This window comes from Eurytemora carolleeae, unplaced genomic scaffold, assembly GCF_000591075.1.
Source record: "Eurytemora carolleeae unplaced genomic scaffold, Eaff_2.0 scaffold80, whole genome shotgun sequence".
Taxonomy (NCBI): Eukaryota; Metazoa; Arthropoda; class Copepoda; order Calanoida; family Temoridae; genus Eurytemora; species Eurytemora carolleeae.
In genome coordinates, this window is record NW_019396141.1 from 89,766 (window position 1) to 108,044 (window position 18,279).

The 18,279-nt window shown below is 32.9% G+C and overlaps 3 protein-coding genes across 3 annotated transcripts in view; 2 read left to right on the forward strand and 1 right to left on the reverse strand.

The window, feature by feature from the left end:
• The window catches only part of LOC111696174 (VID27-like protein), a 4,522-nt gene extending 2,166 nt beyond the window's left edge, over positions 1-2,356 (reverse strand). Inside the window, exons 1-3 of the mRNA XM_023465723.1 lie at positions 2,010-2,356; positions 1,688-1,910; positions 1,272-1,340 (exon numbers count right to left, since the gene is read on the reverse strand). Of these exons, the coding sequence (XP_023321491.1) occupies positions 1,272-1,340; positions 1,688-1,910; positions 2,010-2,356 (639 nt within the window). The remainder of the gene's footprint in view (positions 1-1,271; positions 1,341-1,687; positions 1,911-2,009) is intronic.
• A 120-nt stretch (positions 2,357-2,476) lies between these two features.
• Positions 2,477-7,538, forward strand: LOC111696175 (protein bfr2). Its single transcript, XM_023465724.1, has 8 exons — positions 2,477-2,523; positions 3,599-3,732; positions 3,777-3,931; positions 5,140-5,254; positions 5,687-5,799; positions 6,748-6,831; positions 7,147-7,200; positions 7,425-7,538. Exons 1-8 carry the CDS (start codon positions 2,477-2,479, stop codon positions 7,536-7,538), a joined length of 816 nt encoding a protein of 271 aa, XP_023321492.1.
• A 47-nt stretch (positions 7,539-7,585) lies between these two features.
• On the forward strand, positions 7,586-17,671 carry LOC111696176 (GDNF-inducible zinc finger protein 1). Its single transcript, XM_023465725.1, has 16 exons — positions 7,586-7,726; positions 8,590-8,689; positions 9,242-9,315; positions 9,859-10,045; positions 10,488-10,545; positions 11,172-11,232; positions 12,180-12,227; positions 12,515-12,554; positions 12,865-12,938; positions 13,510-13,597; positions 14,184-14,290; positions 15,171-15,219; positions 15,490-15,546; positions 15,837-15,898; positions 17,208-17,430; positions 17,482-17,671. Exons 1-15 carry the CDS (start codon positions 7,586-7,588, stop codon positions 17,277-17,279), a joined length of 1,218 nt encoding a protein of 405 aa, XP_023321493.1. The 3' UTR covers positions 17,280-17,430; positions 17,482-17,671.
• The last annotated feature ends 608 nt before the right edge of the window (positions 17,672-18,279 follow it).

The following is an 18,279-nucleotide window of genomic DNA, read 5'->3' on the forward strand; positions in this document are numbered from 1 at the left end:
GCTTCTTCCCTTCTAAATAAAGCAAAGCAATACCTTGACTGAAAATACTAGAAGCACATTTCTTGACTCCTGATAAGCCTGGTTAAACTTAGTCTCGTTGCTTAAAGGAGTGCTCCACACACATTTCTCCTAACATTTACAGTTTGAATAACAGAAGCATTATCATGTACCATCAACTCCAAAATAGCAGCCGCCAGATTTTGGCTTGATCTTGATCCACAAAAATATGCAGACTTACGGATCCAGATCCAAAGGGCAAAATATCAACCAAAAACTATAAAAAAACTTTTTTTTACTTTCAAAACCCAAATCTGAACTGTAGAAAAAAAGAGAGAATATAAACATTTCCTGATCTCTGAATGATTCATCAAAAAGGAAAAGAATTGGGCAATTCTGCTTTGTTAAAAAAAAATTCCAGTGCGGATCCAGGATCCGGATCAAAATCTAATGGGTCCTAAGCAACACCGATTAGTTTAGGTTATGCAATGAGCAATTTCTTTGGAGGAAGAATTAATAGAGGAAAAGTTAAAGATATGTATAAGTATTTTAAATAAAAAATTAATAAGTTTACAAGTATTTACTATTATTATTACATATATTATCAACCCAGACCGAAATATATTTTCAATAAATGTGGAACTAACATCTACTTTTTTACTCTACAGAGGTTTGGTCCATCACCATCACCGAATTNACACTTCTGGAATTTTTTTCTCATAAAATTCGGTGCTTCTACGCATTTCACTCGTAAGTTTGTCGCACATAGGTGACCGTATAAACTAAAAATAAAAATAAACCCGATTATTTCAGGTGGAATATGAATTCGAAAGAGAAAAATATATAAAACGAGCTGAAAGGTCCAGCGATTTTGAATTTACCTCCGAGTTTTTTTTTTACACACAAGCCCTTGAATTTACCTCCGAGTTGTTTTTTTAAACACAACCCCTTGAATTTACCTCCGAGTTGTTTTTTACATACAACCCCTTGAATTTACCTCCGAGTTTATTTTTTTAAACACAACCCATTGAATTTACCTCAGAGTTGTTTTTTTAAACACAACCCCTTGAATTTACCTCCGAGTTTATTTTTTTACACACAATCCCTTGAATTTACCTCTGAGCTTATTTTTTTACACACAACCCCTTGAATTTACCTACAAGTTGTTTTTTTAAACACAACCCCTTGAATTATTTTCCGAGTTGTTTTCTTACACACAGCCCCTTGAATTTACCACAGATTTGTTTTTTTTACACACAACCCCTTGAATTTACCTCCGAGTTGTTTTTTGATTCTTCTTTTATCTTTGGTTCTGCAGACCGCTCTTTGGAAATATTTACATCCTCAAAATAAATAAAATTTAAAACGAAGGTATTGGTCTGAATTTACAGTTTTTATTATCGTAAAAATTATAAAAAAATATCCTTTGTTTCAATCGAACTATTAAATACTTTATAGTAATTTATCAGTCAAAATAAATTGAACCAATTTGAAAAATAAAAATCTAAAAATAGATTTAAATCTTATAATATACTTTATATTAATTTATATCAATTTTTTTTAAATTTCATAACATTTAACTCAAAAAAGGCTTTTAAAAGATGAAAGCTTGATCTTTTTCTGAACCAAATAAATTATATCATGGCAGATTTAAGCTATAGCGAGAAGAAGTAAAACTGATCACACTCACCTCTTTATCTCCAAGTTCTGATTTCTTTCCGCCGTCGGTCTCATCCTCACTTTCTCGCTTTGATACTTCGGAGAAATCGGAATCCGGGAACTTAACCCCGTCTCCTTGCACAAGGTCGTCTTCCGTATCACTAAGTTTCCCATCATTTCGCGCATTTATAAATATTTCGTATCCCGCCATAATTTTGGAAATTTCATGGATTTTCTTTTGAACTCCAATGTCACTAGAAATTTTGAAAATATCAGAATTGATTGATGCTTTAAATAATGAACCTGGAAAGGTTTGATAGTATTTCCGAAAAACGCGATAAAATAATGATTGCCTGATATCAGAAACAGCATTCTCCTGAATTCCATCCATCTCATCCCTTTCTTCATCAGATTTCTCCTCCTCCTCCTCCTCGTCAGATATATCATCTCTTTGCTCCACATCCTCCTCATCTTCTTCGAAATTATTCTCGTCCTTGGTTGGTAACAGATCGTCCAGAATATCGTCTCCATCCATTCGATCGGACTCGTTCATCCCCAGCTCCAGGGAGTTATCGTCCTCATCGTCCTTTAACTCATCCAGTTCCTCAGTCTCTTCCATTCTTGTGTCCTCCGATTCGTCCGGGGCGTTCAACATCTCGTCGTTTCTCTCCTCCTCCTCTCGTCTCTCGGCCTCGCTCATATTTGGGATCACTAAAAATTCTGATTTTCCTGAAATAATTTATTCTAGTCTTTTTATAGGATTCCATCTTGGTAGAATGTAAGGGACTTGAGCCCTGGTTCACAATAAGTCCAAAGCAAGATGGTCGCTTTTGGGGGTCTCTGGACCCCAAAAGGACCTAATTTCGGGTAATCCTTAAATATCTGAAAGATGATGAGAAGGCCCTGTGCAGTGACACAGATTTGATAAATTGTCCAAAAACTGATTATTTATTCAAACTTTGATTTTGAGAGACTAAGGATCGATTTAAAGGAGAATGTTCTTTAAGAAACGAATTTTAAGGATACTGCCGGCCATTTTTCAAGGTCGACATTGAAAGTCCTTTAGTCGTGTCCATTTCTGGTTCACTAGTTCACTTCGACACAAGAGTAGATGTCGACAATAGATATGTCGACAACAGGTGTCGACAATAATAGATCCCACCAATGATCGACTGAAAATCATAAATTAGAAGCGCGTCAAAACTGAAAATAATAATGTGTCTTGTGTCAACATGAAGTGCATTTTTTTTCTTGGATCAGGGGGAGGGGTCTTGAAAAACGGGTTTTACCTTTGAAAAGAGTTTAGGTATATTCNATTGACCATGTGTCCGCAGCGCTCGGCCCCCTAGCCTGTCATAGCCGCAGCGCTCGACCCAGAAAGTGTCTTAACTAACCTAACCCGTGGCTGCAGCGCTCGGCCCCCTAGCCGCAGCGCTCGGCCCAGAAAGTGTCTAAACCTAACCTAACCCTAAATAATTATAAATAAATACTAATTTACTAATTTCGTCACGTACAAAATTGATAGGAGGGGTGGGGGCTAAAATCGTTCACTAGGACAAACCCAGAGTTTAAAATGTTAAATGTTCATACGTCAAAAAGTACTATAGCGCGTATAAATGTCATTTGTCTAAATCCTGAAAATACATATAATCAATTGCAATACTTTCAAAAATTATTTTGTTTAATTAATTTAAAAATGTTTCATCTGAACAAAAGATACTAACCGTATATTCAGTTTGCAACAATAATACACACTATTTAAAATATTTCAACCATGGGCCAATGGAAAATCTGAAAAAAAGGAAAAAGTTAGCAACCAAAAAAAGTATTATCAATGTTCAGAAGTCTGCGAAGTGAAACAAAACATAAAATTGCAAGTTCATTGAACTTTTCACTAAACATAAAAATCACAACACAAAGAATGAAAACATTGCTCTCCAAGATGGCTTCTTCTCTGCAAGTCTGCAGCAAAGGAGCTCGGCAGGGGTCAAGCCGGTCCTATTCGGGTGGAGGGCGGACTTAAATGTCGGTCCAGAGAAGCAGTTGTAGAAGATATAGGTCGAGCCAGTACAAGAAGTAGAGGTCGAACCAGTACAAGGTTAAAGATCGAGCCGGTACAGAATTGGTACCTCTGATCTCAAACGAAGAACAATTTGACAATTTGAACAAGGATGACCCGGTCCCTCGGGCAAGTCGGTCTAGGAGAACGTTGGAGAGTACGCCAAAGAAACGTGCACTGAGTGCGCTCGAGTCGGTCAAGTGGGACAATGATAAGGTATGAAGAAAATATTTAAAATTGTCAATTACGTTTTATGCATGATAATGCGGGTATACATACAAATTACCTAACAATTTTATTAGATTTTGTTTAGCCAATTCAATTTTTTCTTCACTATATGCTCGACCCATCTAATAGGTGTTGAATTTGTTACTTGTTTAGCCAATTAGGTTATTTCCTAGTATACGATTTTTGGACCCCAAATTATATTGTTGTGAATAAGTCGGCATTCACCATTTTTATACTCTCGATCTATAAATCTTTGTTTCTCCTAATGCTGCAATCTCCTTTTGGGTTAAACCCTCCTTTTCTTATTAATATCAATATTTAACACACGTGCAGATGTTTTGTTTTTATTTCAGAAAAAAATCACTCAATCTATTTAAGTTCAGTCCCTTTAACAAATAACAGTCCCTTTAATCAGTAAACATTCCCAATAACAGTTAACAGTCTCTTTAATTGTTAACAGTCCCTTTAACAGTTAACAGTCTCTTTAGCAGTTAACAGCCCTTAAAACAGTTAACTGATCCTTAAACAGTTAACAGTCTCTTTAACAGTTAACAGTCCCTTTAACAGTTTACCGTCACTATAACAGTTAAAAGTCTCTTTAACAGTTAACAGTCTCTTATTTAACAGTTCCTTTAACAGTTAACAGTCTCTTTAACAGTTAATAGTGCTTTAACAGTTAATAGTCTCAATAACAGTTAACAGTCCATTTAACAGTTAACAGTCCCTTTAACAGCTAACAGTCCCTATAACAGTTAACAGTTTCTTTAACAGTTAACAGTTTCTTTAACAGTTAACAGTCCTTTAACAGTTAACAGTCCCTTTAACAGGTAACTGTCCTTTAACAGTTAACAGTTCCTTTAACAGTTAACAGTCTCTTGAACAGTTAGCAGTCTTTTTAACAGCTTACAGTCTCTTTAACAGTTAATAGTCCTTCAACAGTTAACAGTTTCAATAACAGTTAACAGTCCATTTAACAGTTAACAGTATTTTTAACAGTTAACAGTCTTTTTAACAACTTACAGTCTCTAACAGTTAACAGTCTCAATAACAGTTAACAGTCCATTTAACAGTTAACAGTCTCTTTAACAGTTAACCGTCCCTTTAACAGTTAACAGTCTCTTTAACAGTTAACAGCCCACTTTAAGGGTTAACAGTCCTTTTATTAGTATAAAGTTCCTTGAAAAGTTTAAATCTAGGAAAATCAAGATAGCGACGAGGACGACGATGATGATGTTGAAAATGAAAACGATGCTGAAGAGATGGGGAGGACAGAGGAAAAGGGGATCAAAACCCTGAAAATTATCCAGCTTGGTAAAAACTATTTATCTCTTCATAAGGCAGGGAGGCCGTAGGAAACAAATTTAATGAAGATTTTTTTCACTTCTAAACAAAATATAACATCTTGATTTACATAATAGTTACGACTCTGGTTTCAGGGTTGCAATGTAAATATCAGGGATTCAAAAGTGCTATAATTTTGTTCAAAAGTTGGAGAGAAAAAAAAACATTATAAGCCTTTTCCATAACTTTTCTCTTTAGTCCTAGCTTAGATGTTAATAAGGGGGGGAGGAGGCAGTGGGGTTGTGATTTCTATGAAGAATAAAGATAATTTCAAAGCGAACGAATTTTTTGTGCCGTTCTCCTTTTAAGCTTGGGTTACAGAAAGGGGTCATTATGTTTGTATGTATAATATATATATATGCCTCTGTCTGCATTTTGCTCAATTCATTCTCCTCTTCCTAGGCACTGAGGAGGTCAAGAAGTACGCAATCCTGAACAAGAAGGATGGGGAGGAGGACAGTGACGATGATGACGACTTTGATCGAGAGGATCGGGATATCAGCTTTAATCATGATGTTAGTATTTCATTAATTGATGGATTGAATCATTAATTACTTTATTGATTGATAGATTAAAGGGTTGATTGACGGATTGTTTGATGGATGGATTTCTAGATGGATTGCCAGATGGATTGATAGATCTATGGATTGATTGATGGATTGATGAATAGTTTAATGGATGAATAGATTGATTGAATTGATTAATGGATACAGTTATTGATGGATTGATAGATGGATGAATAGATAGATAGATTGATTGATTGATAAATATATAGATAGATTGATTGATTGAAAGATTGTTTGGTTGATTTTATTTTGTTTGACTGTAAATTTGTGGATTAAGTTGTATTTTTTTAATCATTTGAAGGTGGTGAAATAATTTAGTGTTAATTCTCAAGGTTAGATAGTTTGAAATTAATTTTATATTGTTTTCTTTGATTTATTTATTTTTTGTTCGGCATAATGTAGCAATTAAATGTAAATCAGTAGTTTGGTTTATGGATGACTCGTTCCGGAATTATATTGTAACAATGAGTTAATTGATTGATTAATTGTTTGATTACTTGTACTTGTTTGTTTGTCCTAAAATGTTAATATAACGATGCGTAGAAATGAAGTTTCTATTTATTTGCAAACGGGAATTGGTGAATTGTTTAATTGGTTAATTGGTTAGTTGTTTGATTGATTAATTGATTAATTGATTAAATGATTAAATAATGAAATGATAAATTCGTTAGGTAATTGTTTTGTTGTTTGATTTTTTTTAACCGATAAATTATGTGGTTGATTGATCAATTGGTAAATTAATTGATTTATTATTCGATTGATTGATTAATTGTCAGATCGTTTAATTAAATGATTATTTGAATATTTGATTAATACATTGTTCGATATATTATCTAATTGATTTATTGAATTGTTGATTAATAAATCAATTGATTGAAAGATTGATTTTTTTTCTAGGATGATGGACGTGAAACTAACGAGGAAATGGAGAAATGGTTGGACAACTACACAGATAGGATACCAGAGGAGACTACTATTAAGGAACACAATCAATCAATCAATCAACGAATCAAATATCGCAATAAATCAACCATAAATCAAAATTTATATCGCAATAAATTTATATCTCAATAAATCTACATCTCAAACAATCCAAATTGAAATAAATTAATATCTTATAAATTAATAATACAATAAATCGATTTCTTAATAAATCAATTTCTCAATAAATCAATTTTTCATTTTCTCAATATCTCACTGAATCTTAATTAAATCGTCACTAACTATTCACCCAATCAAACAATTAATTAAGATTAATTTAAAAATATTAATCGTGATTGACATGTGCTCTTCAAGGTCGCTAAAAAGTATCCTTCCAAAAACAAGTTTCCCTGTCCTAAATGTCCAAAGGTAAAAAAAATTTCTTTGATTAAATAGAAGAAGAAAATATTTTTTCATAAAAAGACTTTAAATATTTTTAACTGATCCATCCCTAGAAACTTTTAGGCTTCGACATTCCAATGTCGAAAATCTAAAGTCCCCGCCATTTTTCCTGGGATGATATGTTTTTACGTTTGAATATTTTTTAACGTAGTTTTAAACAATAATCACTTCTGATATTATTTTTATTTCAGATTTGGAATTGGCCCTGGGAGCTGAGACGCCATCTTGTTATTCATTTTAAACCTCAGAAGTTAGACGCAAACACTGGACACGGGGTTAGTTTTAGTTCAATTTTTGCTCGCTAGAGGACTTTTTTTTTCATCCCAAGGTTTTCTTATAATTGAATATTTTTATGTCCTTCGAATTCTATTCATTAACAATACCTTACCTAGGTGAGAAGGTGTTGGTCTGTTCTGTGTGTAAGAAGAAGTTTACTACGAAGCAGGCTTTACTCCATCATGTTGTCGTTCATACAGGAGAGAAACCGTTCCAGGTAATACAGGGTACACTTCGATCCGATCTAGAGAAAACCGTTCCAGGTAATACAGGGTACACTTCGATCCGATCCAAGGGTATCCAAATGTATATATTGTCAATAAAAAATTAACATTTTCCATGGGAATTTATGGATCTAGGATGAAATGGATAAATTTTCAGGGTGGAAATTCATTCATCTTTACAAAACTCATTTATTTTCACAATTTCAGCGGAAAAAACTGGAAATAATTTTTTGCCAAGATTATTAATCCATTTTTTTAAAACTTCACAGGTTTACTTACGTATTCTTACTTGAGTGTTGATTATCAGTGTTCCATCTAGGAATATGTTGAGAATTATTTTTAGGAACTGAAGGTAGAATGGTATCTTTTAGGTTTGTGTTCAGATCCCTGTGAACATATTTTTCTTTGAATACACTTACTTTTTTGGCAGATTTGATATCTTATGGCCTCTTGCAGATTTCACTTCCTTATGAATCCTTATGGTCGGGTAGTTTTTTCCGGTTTTAAGTTTTTTGGTTTCTGGTTGAATATATCAGCAGATTGTCTTGTAAGGCGTTCACTGCTTGAACCACAGAGATTTGTCAAAATTATCCAGGCCATGGTTTTTATATTTTGTCATTTCTAGTTTTGACAAAATGTTCCTCAACGTAAAGTGGTGACGGACAAATAAGACGAATGAATGATTTTTTATTAAAATAATAAGATAGTAATTAAAATAATAAGATAATAAGAAAAATTTATAGATAATAATTAAAATAATAATCAATAATGAAAATAATAAGATAATAATTAAAATGATAAAATAATAATGAAAATAATAAGATATTAATGATAATAATTGTTAATGTACATTTAGTGTGCTGTATGCGGGAATAAGTTTACCCAACCTGCAAACTTGAGAACACATGTTAAGAAGAGACATGCGTACAATTGCGAATCTAATAAAACAAATAAATGTAAGAATTTGCTGATTAAATAACACCCGCATCACTGATTTATATATTCATCTTTTCAATCCTTGATACATAATTCATGCAGTTTTTAAAATTCATAAAACTACAATTTATATATTTATCGTATTTCTACATTCATTTTCTCACTTCTTTCAGCTAATCTTTCATTCTTACATTTAATATATTCATCCACCCTTTTACACATCTAGCACCCCCCTCACTTAAATCCTGTATCCACCCCTGATATTCATCCACCCTTTCACAAATCTAGCAACCCCCTCACTTAAATCCTGTATCCACCCCTGATATTCATCCACCCTTTCACAAATCTAGCAACCCCCTCACTTAAATCCTGTATCCACCCCTGATATTCATCCACCCTTTCACAAATCTAGTAACCCCCTCACTTAAATCCTGTATCCACCCCTGATATTCATACACCCTTTCACACATTTACCTCTTCATCCATTCATTTATCCATGCATTTTATATACCCATTTCTTCCTCATTTGAGTCTTAAAAACTTTTATCCATGCTTAAAAATATTTGTTGAAGGTGAATATTGCGGTGAACCACATGTTAGTATTGTTGGACTACATCAACATCTACTTGAAGATCATCCACAGCAGGTAGTACACCCCCTCTCTCTCATTAAAGAGTTCTGCCCCCAAAGGGATGTGTATATTTTTCATGTTGCCCCCCCCCCCCCACCATCTTTGAAGTTTCCGCGGGCTGTGTAGCCCTGTAAAAAACACTTGTTTTAAAGTCGTGGCCTTGGGGGAAAAATGGTTATTAAAATTGGGTGGGAGGAGGGGCGCAAGAATATGCGTCTCAAAACTAATATACACCCCTACCTGTTGGTTAACCCCACCAAACCTACAATGTGCTCAGTCTTGTGGCATGTCTTTCGGTTTTATCTTTGTGACCGCAAATAATAATTCTACGGGCAACACCAGGAAACGAGTTATTCAGTAAGTGGAATGTAAAAAAGGCCCCCTTTCTGGTTCAGATATTTTTTTTTTTTAGGGGGGGGGGTTAAAAATGGGGGTTATAAACCAACAAGTTTCTCTCTCTCCTGTCTTTTCAATCAAACTTTTCATTTTCCGGAAATCCGTAAAAAAAAAGTCTTATATGTCGGTGTACCCTGTATTCTTATTCCTTGTTGTCTCTAGGTTCAAGAGGAGAGAGAAATCCTGGCAAAAGAAAAGGCAGAGCGACACCAGGAGAAGGAGAGGAAGGAGAGGGAGAAGGAGGAGAGAAGGATGAAGAGGGAACAACAAGGACATAGGGTCCGTAAACCGAAGAAGAAGGAATGGGAATTAGACTTCGAGTTCTATATTGGAGATGGATTAGTCAGAGGTATTTAACCATTAGTTTCATTGTCATGTTCGACCTTTGTTTTTTAATCCCTAAAATCCCATGACTTGACTATTTTTGATTCTGGTGGAGAGGTTAGACTTTGCTTGAAAAAAACAGGTTTGAAAATATATTTCGATATATTGCAAATCCTCCTCCATTCTTACGGTGTAATGTTTGAGTTTAAGAGACTAATATTTAATTTTACTTTGAATTTTTTTTTCGTAAATTCGAAATGTTTTTCGTATGGTCGATAATACGAACTAAGTACACTGTGCAGATTTTGATTAATATTTCACGGATTTGTAAAATTTCTTGTAAATTTCTCTCTTTTTTTGGGGGGGGGGGGGGGGTTTTTTTTTTAAACACCTTCATGGCTTTTATAATGTTGCACGTTAATTTTTAATGATATCATGAAGAAAATTAATATTTTATATACGATCAGGAGTGGATTGGGATAGAACCCCTTCTAATGGTGAGATCGGTTGTGGGCAGTGTGAAAGGTAGGCTTTTTCTTAAATTCATTAGAGGGACTTTCGAGGGTTGACCTAATTTCAAGTTTCCTTCCATTCATCAAGTTTCCAATTTATAACAATTCCATTTATTTTATTTTAACGAAATCGCTGGGGTTTGTAGCCACATGCAATCTTACCCTGCAGCACTTCTCCGGCCTTATGATTCGCATATCAATCACGCCTCTATCTAAACAACAAGAAAAAGGGAAGATTTGTGGATAATAAAATTTTCAAAAATTTGCCTCTAACAAAATTAGATTTTTGAAAATTTTAAAAATCCACGAAATTTTATTACAAAATCCGCGAAATTTTTGTTTTGTTTCTGTTTTACAATGTACACAAAGAGAACATGTTCACAATTTAAATAGACTAACTTAAAACCTAGTAATTCATGTTTTTTATATAGATTTTCATTTTCCCCCCAAAATCTCAAAAAATCATTCTTAATCTTATACACCACGAAAATTACGTCTTCATTCTCTTTAAGGCGGACTAGCCTGGTTACTTGAATAATGATATTTTTTAAGTTAAGTTAAGTTAAAGCTAAAATGTTAAAGTGATCAATTGTTTTAAAAAAATCCGAGGACCCAACTGTTATAGATATTAATTTTTAGAAAGTTTGGGTGGAGGTTTGAGATTATGTTTCATGGTCTTTGCCATCTGTTAGATGATCAGGTTAGTAACCTTCCTTCTTCATCATCTTTCCTTCTTCATCCTTCCTCTTCGTTAGTCTCTCCTTACTTCTTCTTCCTTCCATCCTTAATCTCTCCTTCCTTGCATCTTACTCTATGCCAACTTCCTTCCATCCACCTTCCCTCTTGCTTATGCTTTCTTTCCTTCCTTTATCCTTCCTGTTTTCACATATTCTCTCTCTCTTTCCCATAATCCATATCTTTCTTTTGTCTTCTTTCAAAGTCTCTTTGACCTTCCCTTGATTATGAACTTGAACTTAACTGAACTTAACTTAACAATTTCTCTCTACCCTTCATGATTTAATTTCCTTTCTGATATTTATTTGCTGTTATCGCCGATACTAAAAATATATATACATATATAATAAAAAATCAACAAACAACAGCAGAACTGGGTTTTATAAGTTTTTAACTTTTTTTATATGGCCGAAACCTTTTTAGTTTTTCTATTTAACTTGTAAAACTTGAAGACTTATTAATCCGTTTTTGTACATCCATCTCTCCATCTCTCCACTTTGTCTATTCTATTTGAGTCTTCTATTTTATGTCAGGGTAACAGTAATTAGTAAATAAACTAAAATAGTTTAACTAGAATTGGGAAACTCAGATTGGTTAATTTATGATATCTTGGCCTTTATAATTATCTGAAAATATTAAACTTAGAGAACTGTTTGTTATAACTTAAGCAAATAGAACTACACCATTTCTTGAGATTCTGAACATATTTACATTGGATCAAAACAACTTTTGAACCAATAATAAACATGTTCAACCAAAACCGTAAACATTCTCTAAGCCTAAAACATGGTTTTTGTCAATAAAGTAAATTGCGACACATCCAGGTTACTCTCCGTCTCTTCCTACTTCCTAAAAACTTCACAGTAGCCGCTGATGTTAACATTTATTTATTTTATTAATTGTCTATTGCAGGGAAATGCGCGAAACAAGATCTGTCCCGAGTGCGATACTACTTTTAAGGTACAAATCCATTTTTTTAACGCATATTTAGATTCTAAGAAAGGTCTAAGTTATTTTTGTTATCAAAAGTTTGAAATTGTTTAATCAGGGTTATATTTTATATCTTCTTTAAAAATTATTCACCCCCCCCCCCATAAATGTTAGATATGTTTTTGAGGAAAATAAAGAAGTTTATGTGTAGGAAGTATCAAATGGGAAAAAAACTTTCCTTTTGATGTCCAATTTTCTTATTTCTCCAGAAAAGGGAATCAAAAAATTTACAAATTTAATTTTGTTCAATATTTAAGGTTCCTATTGGCTTGAAACATCATTTAATTACTCATACAGGTAAATGAAAATTTCAAAAATTTCAAAAAGAAATTTAAATTCTTATTTTGCCAGTCACACTTATACTTCAGTTGTATTTGTAATTGTATTAGATAAAGACGTTTGATTAACGATTAACGAAAAAATTTCTTGGTTAAAAATCGGAAAAATGTTTAATGTTAATAGTAAGTTCTTTTATAAATTAATTGATTTTTTATTTATTTATTTATTTATTAAATAATTGACATAAACAGTCATTTACAAGTTTAATTAGTACTTGATTGATTGATTGATGAAAGATTGACAATTGATTGATTGATTGATTGATCAGGAGAGACTCCATTCCTCTGCCTCCACTGCTGGAAATCCTTTTCCTCTCATATAGATCTTAAACTTCATATCAAGGTTAGAAAAATTTAGCAATGACAAAATATTGTAAGGGATCGTTAAAATATTTTTCCTAGAGAATTTAAAGTAAAAAATCAAAAGTATGTTTCATAATTATAAGAGCGCGGTGGTTTATTTGTTTAAATCAGTTTTTCTTCATTTGCATAGCTCTGTGCAGGAATTGTTTTAAATATTTCTTCAGATCTTAGAATATTTTAGAAGGGATAATTTAAATATTCATTGAGATTGTAAATAATGCCAATGAAAATTTCGTGGGATCTTTCACCAAAAAATTCTAAATAATGGGGGGGGGGGGGTGAATACTTACCATATAACATTCTAACAACTAAACTAATTGGGCCCAATTTTATTGTGCATCTCATAACCCAGTTCTTGAAGGTTTAGGACCGATCTAAACTCAAAAAGAAATTGACAAATATACGATTTTAACATCTTTTAGAAATCCACCAATAAAAGCAGAAAAATCCGCAAAATTTGTTTATTTTTATTGCTTATTGTAACAGGGCGAAAAAAGTTTCTTGGTTTTCCTTGATATTTCAAAACAATTAAAACCTCCTTTCTTCTTTAGAAGGAGCACCTGATGCACCTGAACAGCAGAACAGGGAAGGAAGGAGCAGAGAAGGAGGGAAGGAAAAGAGAACGAAGAGAAAGCGAAGGTAAAAATGAATATTTAAACAGACTGTCCTTGTAAATTCAAGTGCCCATCCAATTAAAGAAGGGCATGTCCTTGTCAAGTCACAAAGTTACATTAAGATTATTTAACCTCGTTTAAAGGGACTGACTGGCAATGAATGGTAGTTGAACTGAGAATGTAGTATTGTGAAGGCAATTTTTTGGATTCATTTGCGACATATAAACCGTTTTAATGATGTATAATTACTGAATTTGAGCGCAAAGTCGACTTTTAAAATCATCCATTTGGGTGGTTTCGTTTTAAGAATCGATTTTTAAAAATTATTAAGTAACGACAAAAAATGTAACAAATTTCTACAATAGATTGAGAAAATAAAAATTACCTCTTTATCATAGAAAAAAAGTATTCTTATTCAGCTATTAGTTTCTGTAATCTTTCATTGTTCACAAATATTTTCTGTAAATTTCATTGAAAAGACGACGACATTTGAAGAATTTTTAGAAATCTGCGAACAAATTCGTAAAGAATAAGAAATTCAATATAAGGATGAAGAAGAAGATTACATCCCATAATGTACATACTGTACATTGTACAATTATACTGTTTAGAAGAAGATATTGAGGAAAGTACATCTCACTATGTACAGCTGGAGGATGGTACATATGCAGAGATGGTCGAAGGACATGAGATTGTTGCTCCAGGAGAACAAATGCTGGTAAAGCGCTAATTTCTGTTAGCTACAGTTTTTTTCTACGATGACTCATTTTATTAAATTAAGATATTTATTCATTCATGCTTTTTCTGAGTTGATATTTACTCCTTAATTCATTCATTCATTCATTATGTGTAGATTTTTTACTTAACCGTGGTAACCATGGAGTTTATGCATTTTTTATCTTTAATATATATCTCTTACAATGTGGCTATTTTAATTTTCAAGTCTGGGGGGGGGACAACAGCCTGGTTTTATTTGATTTTCTGGATTCTCTTCATCCACAAGGGGATGATTTTATTGTATCAATTAAACGATTATGTTTATGTTATTTATCTATGGCGTTTTAAGTTTTTTCTTTTCTTTTTTCTTGGTTTTTTTTTCTACAACTTGTAGATATTCATTCATTCATCCTTTCATCCATCCTTTCATTCATCCTTTCATTCATCATTTCATTTATCCTTAATTCATCCCTTCATTTATCCTTTTATTTATCCTTTCATTCATCCTTTCATTCATGCTTTCATTCATCCTTTCATTCATCCTTTCATTCATCCTTTCATTCATCCTTTCATTCTTCCTTTATTCATCCCTTCATTTATCCTTTTATTCATCCTTTCATTCATTCTTTCATTTATCCTTTCATTCATCCTTTCATTCATCCTTTCATTCATTCTTTCATTTATCCTTTAGGCTTTATTCATCGCTTCATTTATCCTTTTATTCATCCTTTCATTCATCCTTTCATACATTATTCGTCCATTTTTTACTCATCCATGGTTTTATGCTTTCGTTATTATTTCCTTAACAAAGTAATAACGAAAATAAATGTTCTGAGTTGCAGGATTTGATTTGATTTGATTGATTAGTTAAGTGTATTTAGGTTGAAGATGAAGATGGACAAAAGCTTGTTGTTGTAAATCCAAAGAGAGGTCAGTAATATATATTTTTTTATATTGTTATTGTTATTGTTATTGTTATTGTTATTGTTATTTTTACTGTTACTGTTATTGTTATTGTTATTGTTATTGTTATTTTTACTTTTACTGTTACTGTTACTGTTACTGACTGTTACTTTTACTGTTATTGTTATTGTTATTGTTATTTTCACTGTTATTGTTATTGTTATTGTTATTGTTATTGTTATTGTTATTGTTATTGTTATTGTTATTGTTATTGTTATTGTTTTTGTTTTTGTTTAGGAAGAGGACAACAAACTGTTGTAATTCCTCGTCAAGCAGAAACTGTTTACGTCATAGGTATTCATTCATTCATTCATCCATTCATCCTTTTAATAATCCTTTCATTCATTCACAAATTCATTAATTTATTGATCTATTATTCGTTTATTCATTTATTCTTTAATTGATTTATTAAAAAAAAATCTAACTGACTTGACACTATAAAGCACATTTTTACTAATTTTTGAAGAAAACAATTCTCTCAATTGCTTAACTTAATCCTGTTGTTTATCATTTTAAATTTCTTCATAAAGAATTTTGTACTTCACTTCTGTTATTCAAATTATTTATTTTATTTTTTACTGCAGCGTCCAGAGACGAAGATAACACAATTATTCCGGATTCAAATTCCATCCGGAAACTCATAGGGGTAAGTTTTATTCTAGGGATAAGATTCATTCCAAAGGGATAAGCTGTTCTCCAGGGGTAAGTTTTATGCTAAGGATAAGATTCATTCCAAAGGGATAAGCTGTTCTCCAGGGGTAAGTTTTATGCTAGGGATAAGATGTATTCCAAAGGGGTAAGCTGTTTTCCAGGGTAAGTTTTATGCTAGGGATAAGATTTATTCCAAAGGGGTAAGCTGTTTTCCAGGGTAAGCTTTAGGCTAGAGATAAGATTCATTCCAAAGGGATAAGCTGTTCTCCAGGGGTAAGTTTTATGCTAGGGATAAGATGTATTCCAAAGGGGTAAGCTGTTTTCCAGGGTAAGTTTTATGCTAGGGATAAGATTTATTCCAAAGGGGTAAGCTGTTTTCCAGGGTAAGCTTTATGCTAGAGATAAGATTCATTCCAAAGGGATAAGCTGTTTTCCAGGGGTAAGCTTTATTCTAGGGATAAGATTCATTCCAAAGGTTAAGCTGTTTTCCAGGGGTAAGCTTTATACTAGGGATAAGATTTATTCCAAAGGGGTAAGCTGTTTTCCAGGGTAAGTTTTATGCTAGGGATAAGATTTATTCCAAAGGGGAAAGCTGTTTTCCAGGGTAAGTTTTATTCTAGGGATAAGATTCATTCCAAAGGGATAAGCTGTTTTCCAGGGGTAAGCTTTATTCTAGGGATAAGATTCTTTCCAAAGGGATAAGCTGTTCTCCAGGGGTAAGTTTTTTTTTTCTAGGGATAAGATGTATTCCAAAGGGATAAACTGTTTTCCAGGGGTAAGCTTTATTCTAGGGATAAGATTCATTCCAAAGGGGTAAGCTGTTTTCCAGGGGTAAGCTTTATTCTAGGTATAAGATTCATTCCAAAGGGGTAAGCTGTTTTCCAGAGGTAAGCTTTATTCTAGGGATAAGATTCATTCCAAAGGGGTAAGCTGTTTTCCAGGGGTAAGCTTTATTCTAGGGATAAGATTCATTCCAAAGGGGTAAGCTGTTTTCCAGGGGTAAGCTTTATTCTAGGGATAAGATTAATTCCAAAGGATAAGCTGTTTTCCAGGGGTAAGCTTTATACTAGGGATAAGATTTATTCCAAAGGGGTAAGCTGTTTTCCAGGGTAAGTTTCATTCTAAGGATAATGTTATATTTGGAAATTCCAGACAGATCAGGACTTACATTTTGGCTGATGTATATAGAAAACATACAAATTTCTCTGATCACGATCAATAATTTCAGTTAGAAAGCCGATGATTTTTTAATTGAGGATAAAATAAAAATTTCTAAATGATTTTCTAATTTAACAATATTTTAGGACAAAGACGGCATTGAAATGATAGTTGAAGATTCTACCACTGAGAAGTATATTCGACTAGACGAGATCTGATGGGGTCCAAGAATACGCTTTGGGGGTAATGGAGTACAATTGACTGTACAGTGTACACGTGTACATTAGTTTGAAGCATTTCTACACATGTACATTATAAACTGTAAGTGTACAGTATACACTTTTATTTGATGTCTTCAATTACAGTACAGTACAGTACAGTACAGTACAGTACAGTACAGTACAGTACAGTACTGTACAGTACAGTACAGTATTATGTCGACCATTTTGTTGTTTTAAGTTAAGTACAGTTTGATGCAGAATTTAAAGTGCCTAAGGATTATCTGAATACAAATATTATTATGCAGCTTTGTTGACAACGAACTTGAATGTTAAAATAAAAATAAAAACTGCCAAAAATTATTACGGATGAAATATAAAAATTGTAATTTTGTAATCATGTTTTTATCAAAAATTCTTTAGTAAACCAATCTCCTTACCTCAATTTTTTAATTATTTTTAATTTATCACGCGTCTGTTGCCCGTTTTGGTTAAAACAATCCTTATCAAGTCGATAAATAAAGCATTCCGTTATTTTACTACTTTTAAAACTCTGTAATTATCATTTTCACTAAATCTATAGATACATTATTTGATTTTTATAAAGTTTAAATGTTACTTAATGCGTGCTTAAATCTTGTAGAATGCAAGAATGTAATGCAAGGAAAGTTAATTGCAGTTCTGGACACTCTCCAGACTGCAGACTGCATGTTGATGCTCTGCACCCTGAGGGCGGTCTGAGGGTTCCATGTCGGGTTCCTTTTCAGATCTTATAATTATTATTACATATTGAAACCAGTTCTCTCTGGGCGGAATTTGTAAACAAGAATAGATGCATCAGTGTTCATTTAGTATCCGAGGAGGTTAAAAGCATTGAACTTTGATAATTTTGATAATTCACATAATCGTTTCCTAAGACCAGAATATTTCATTGATTTTTTATTTGAAAGATGGATCCCATGTCAGGCTTCGACATCCGTCTTGTGTTTCATTACCGCCC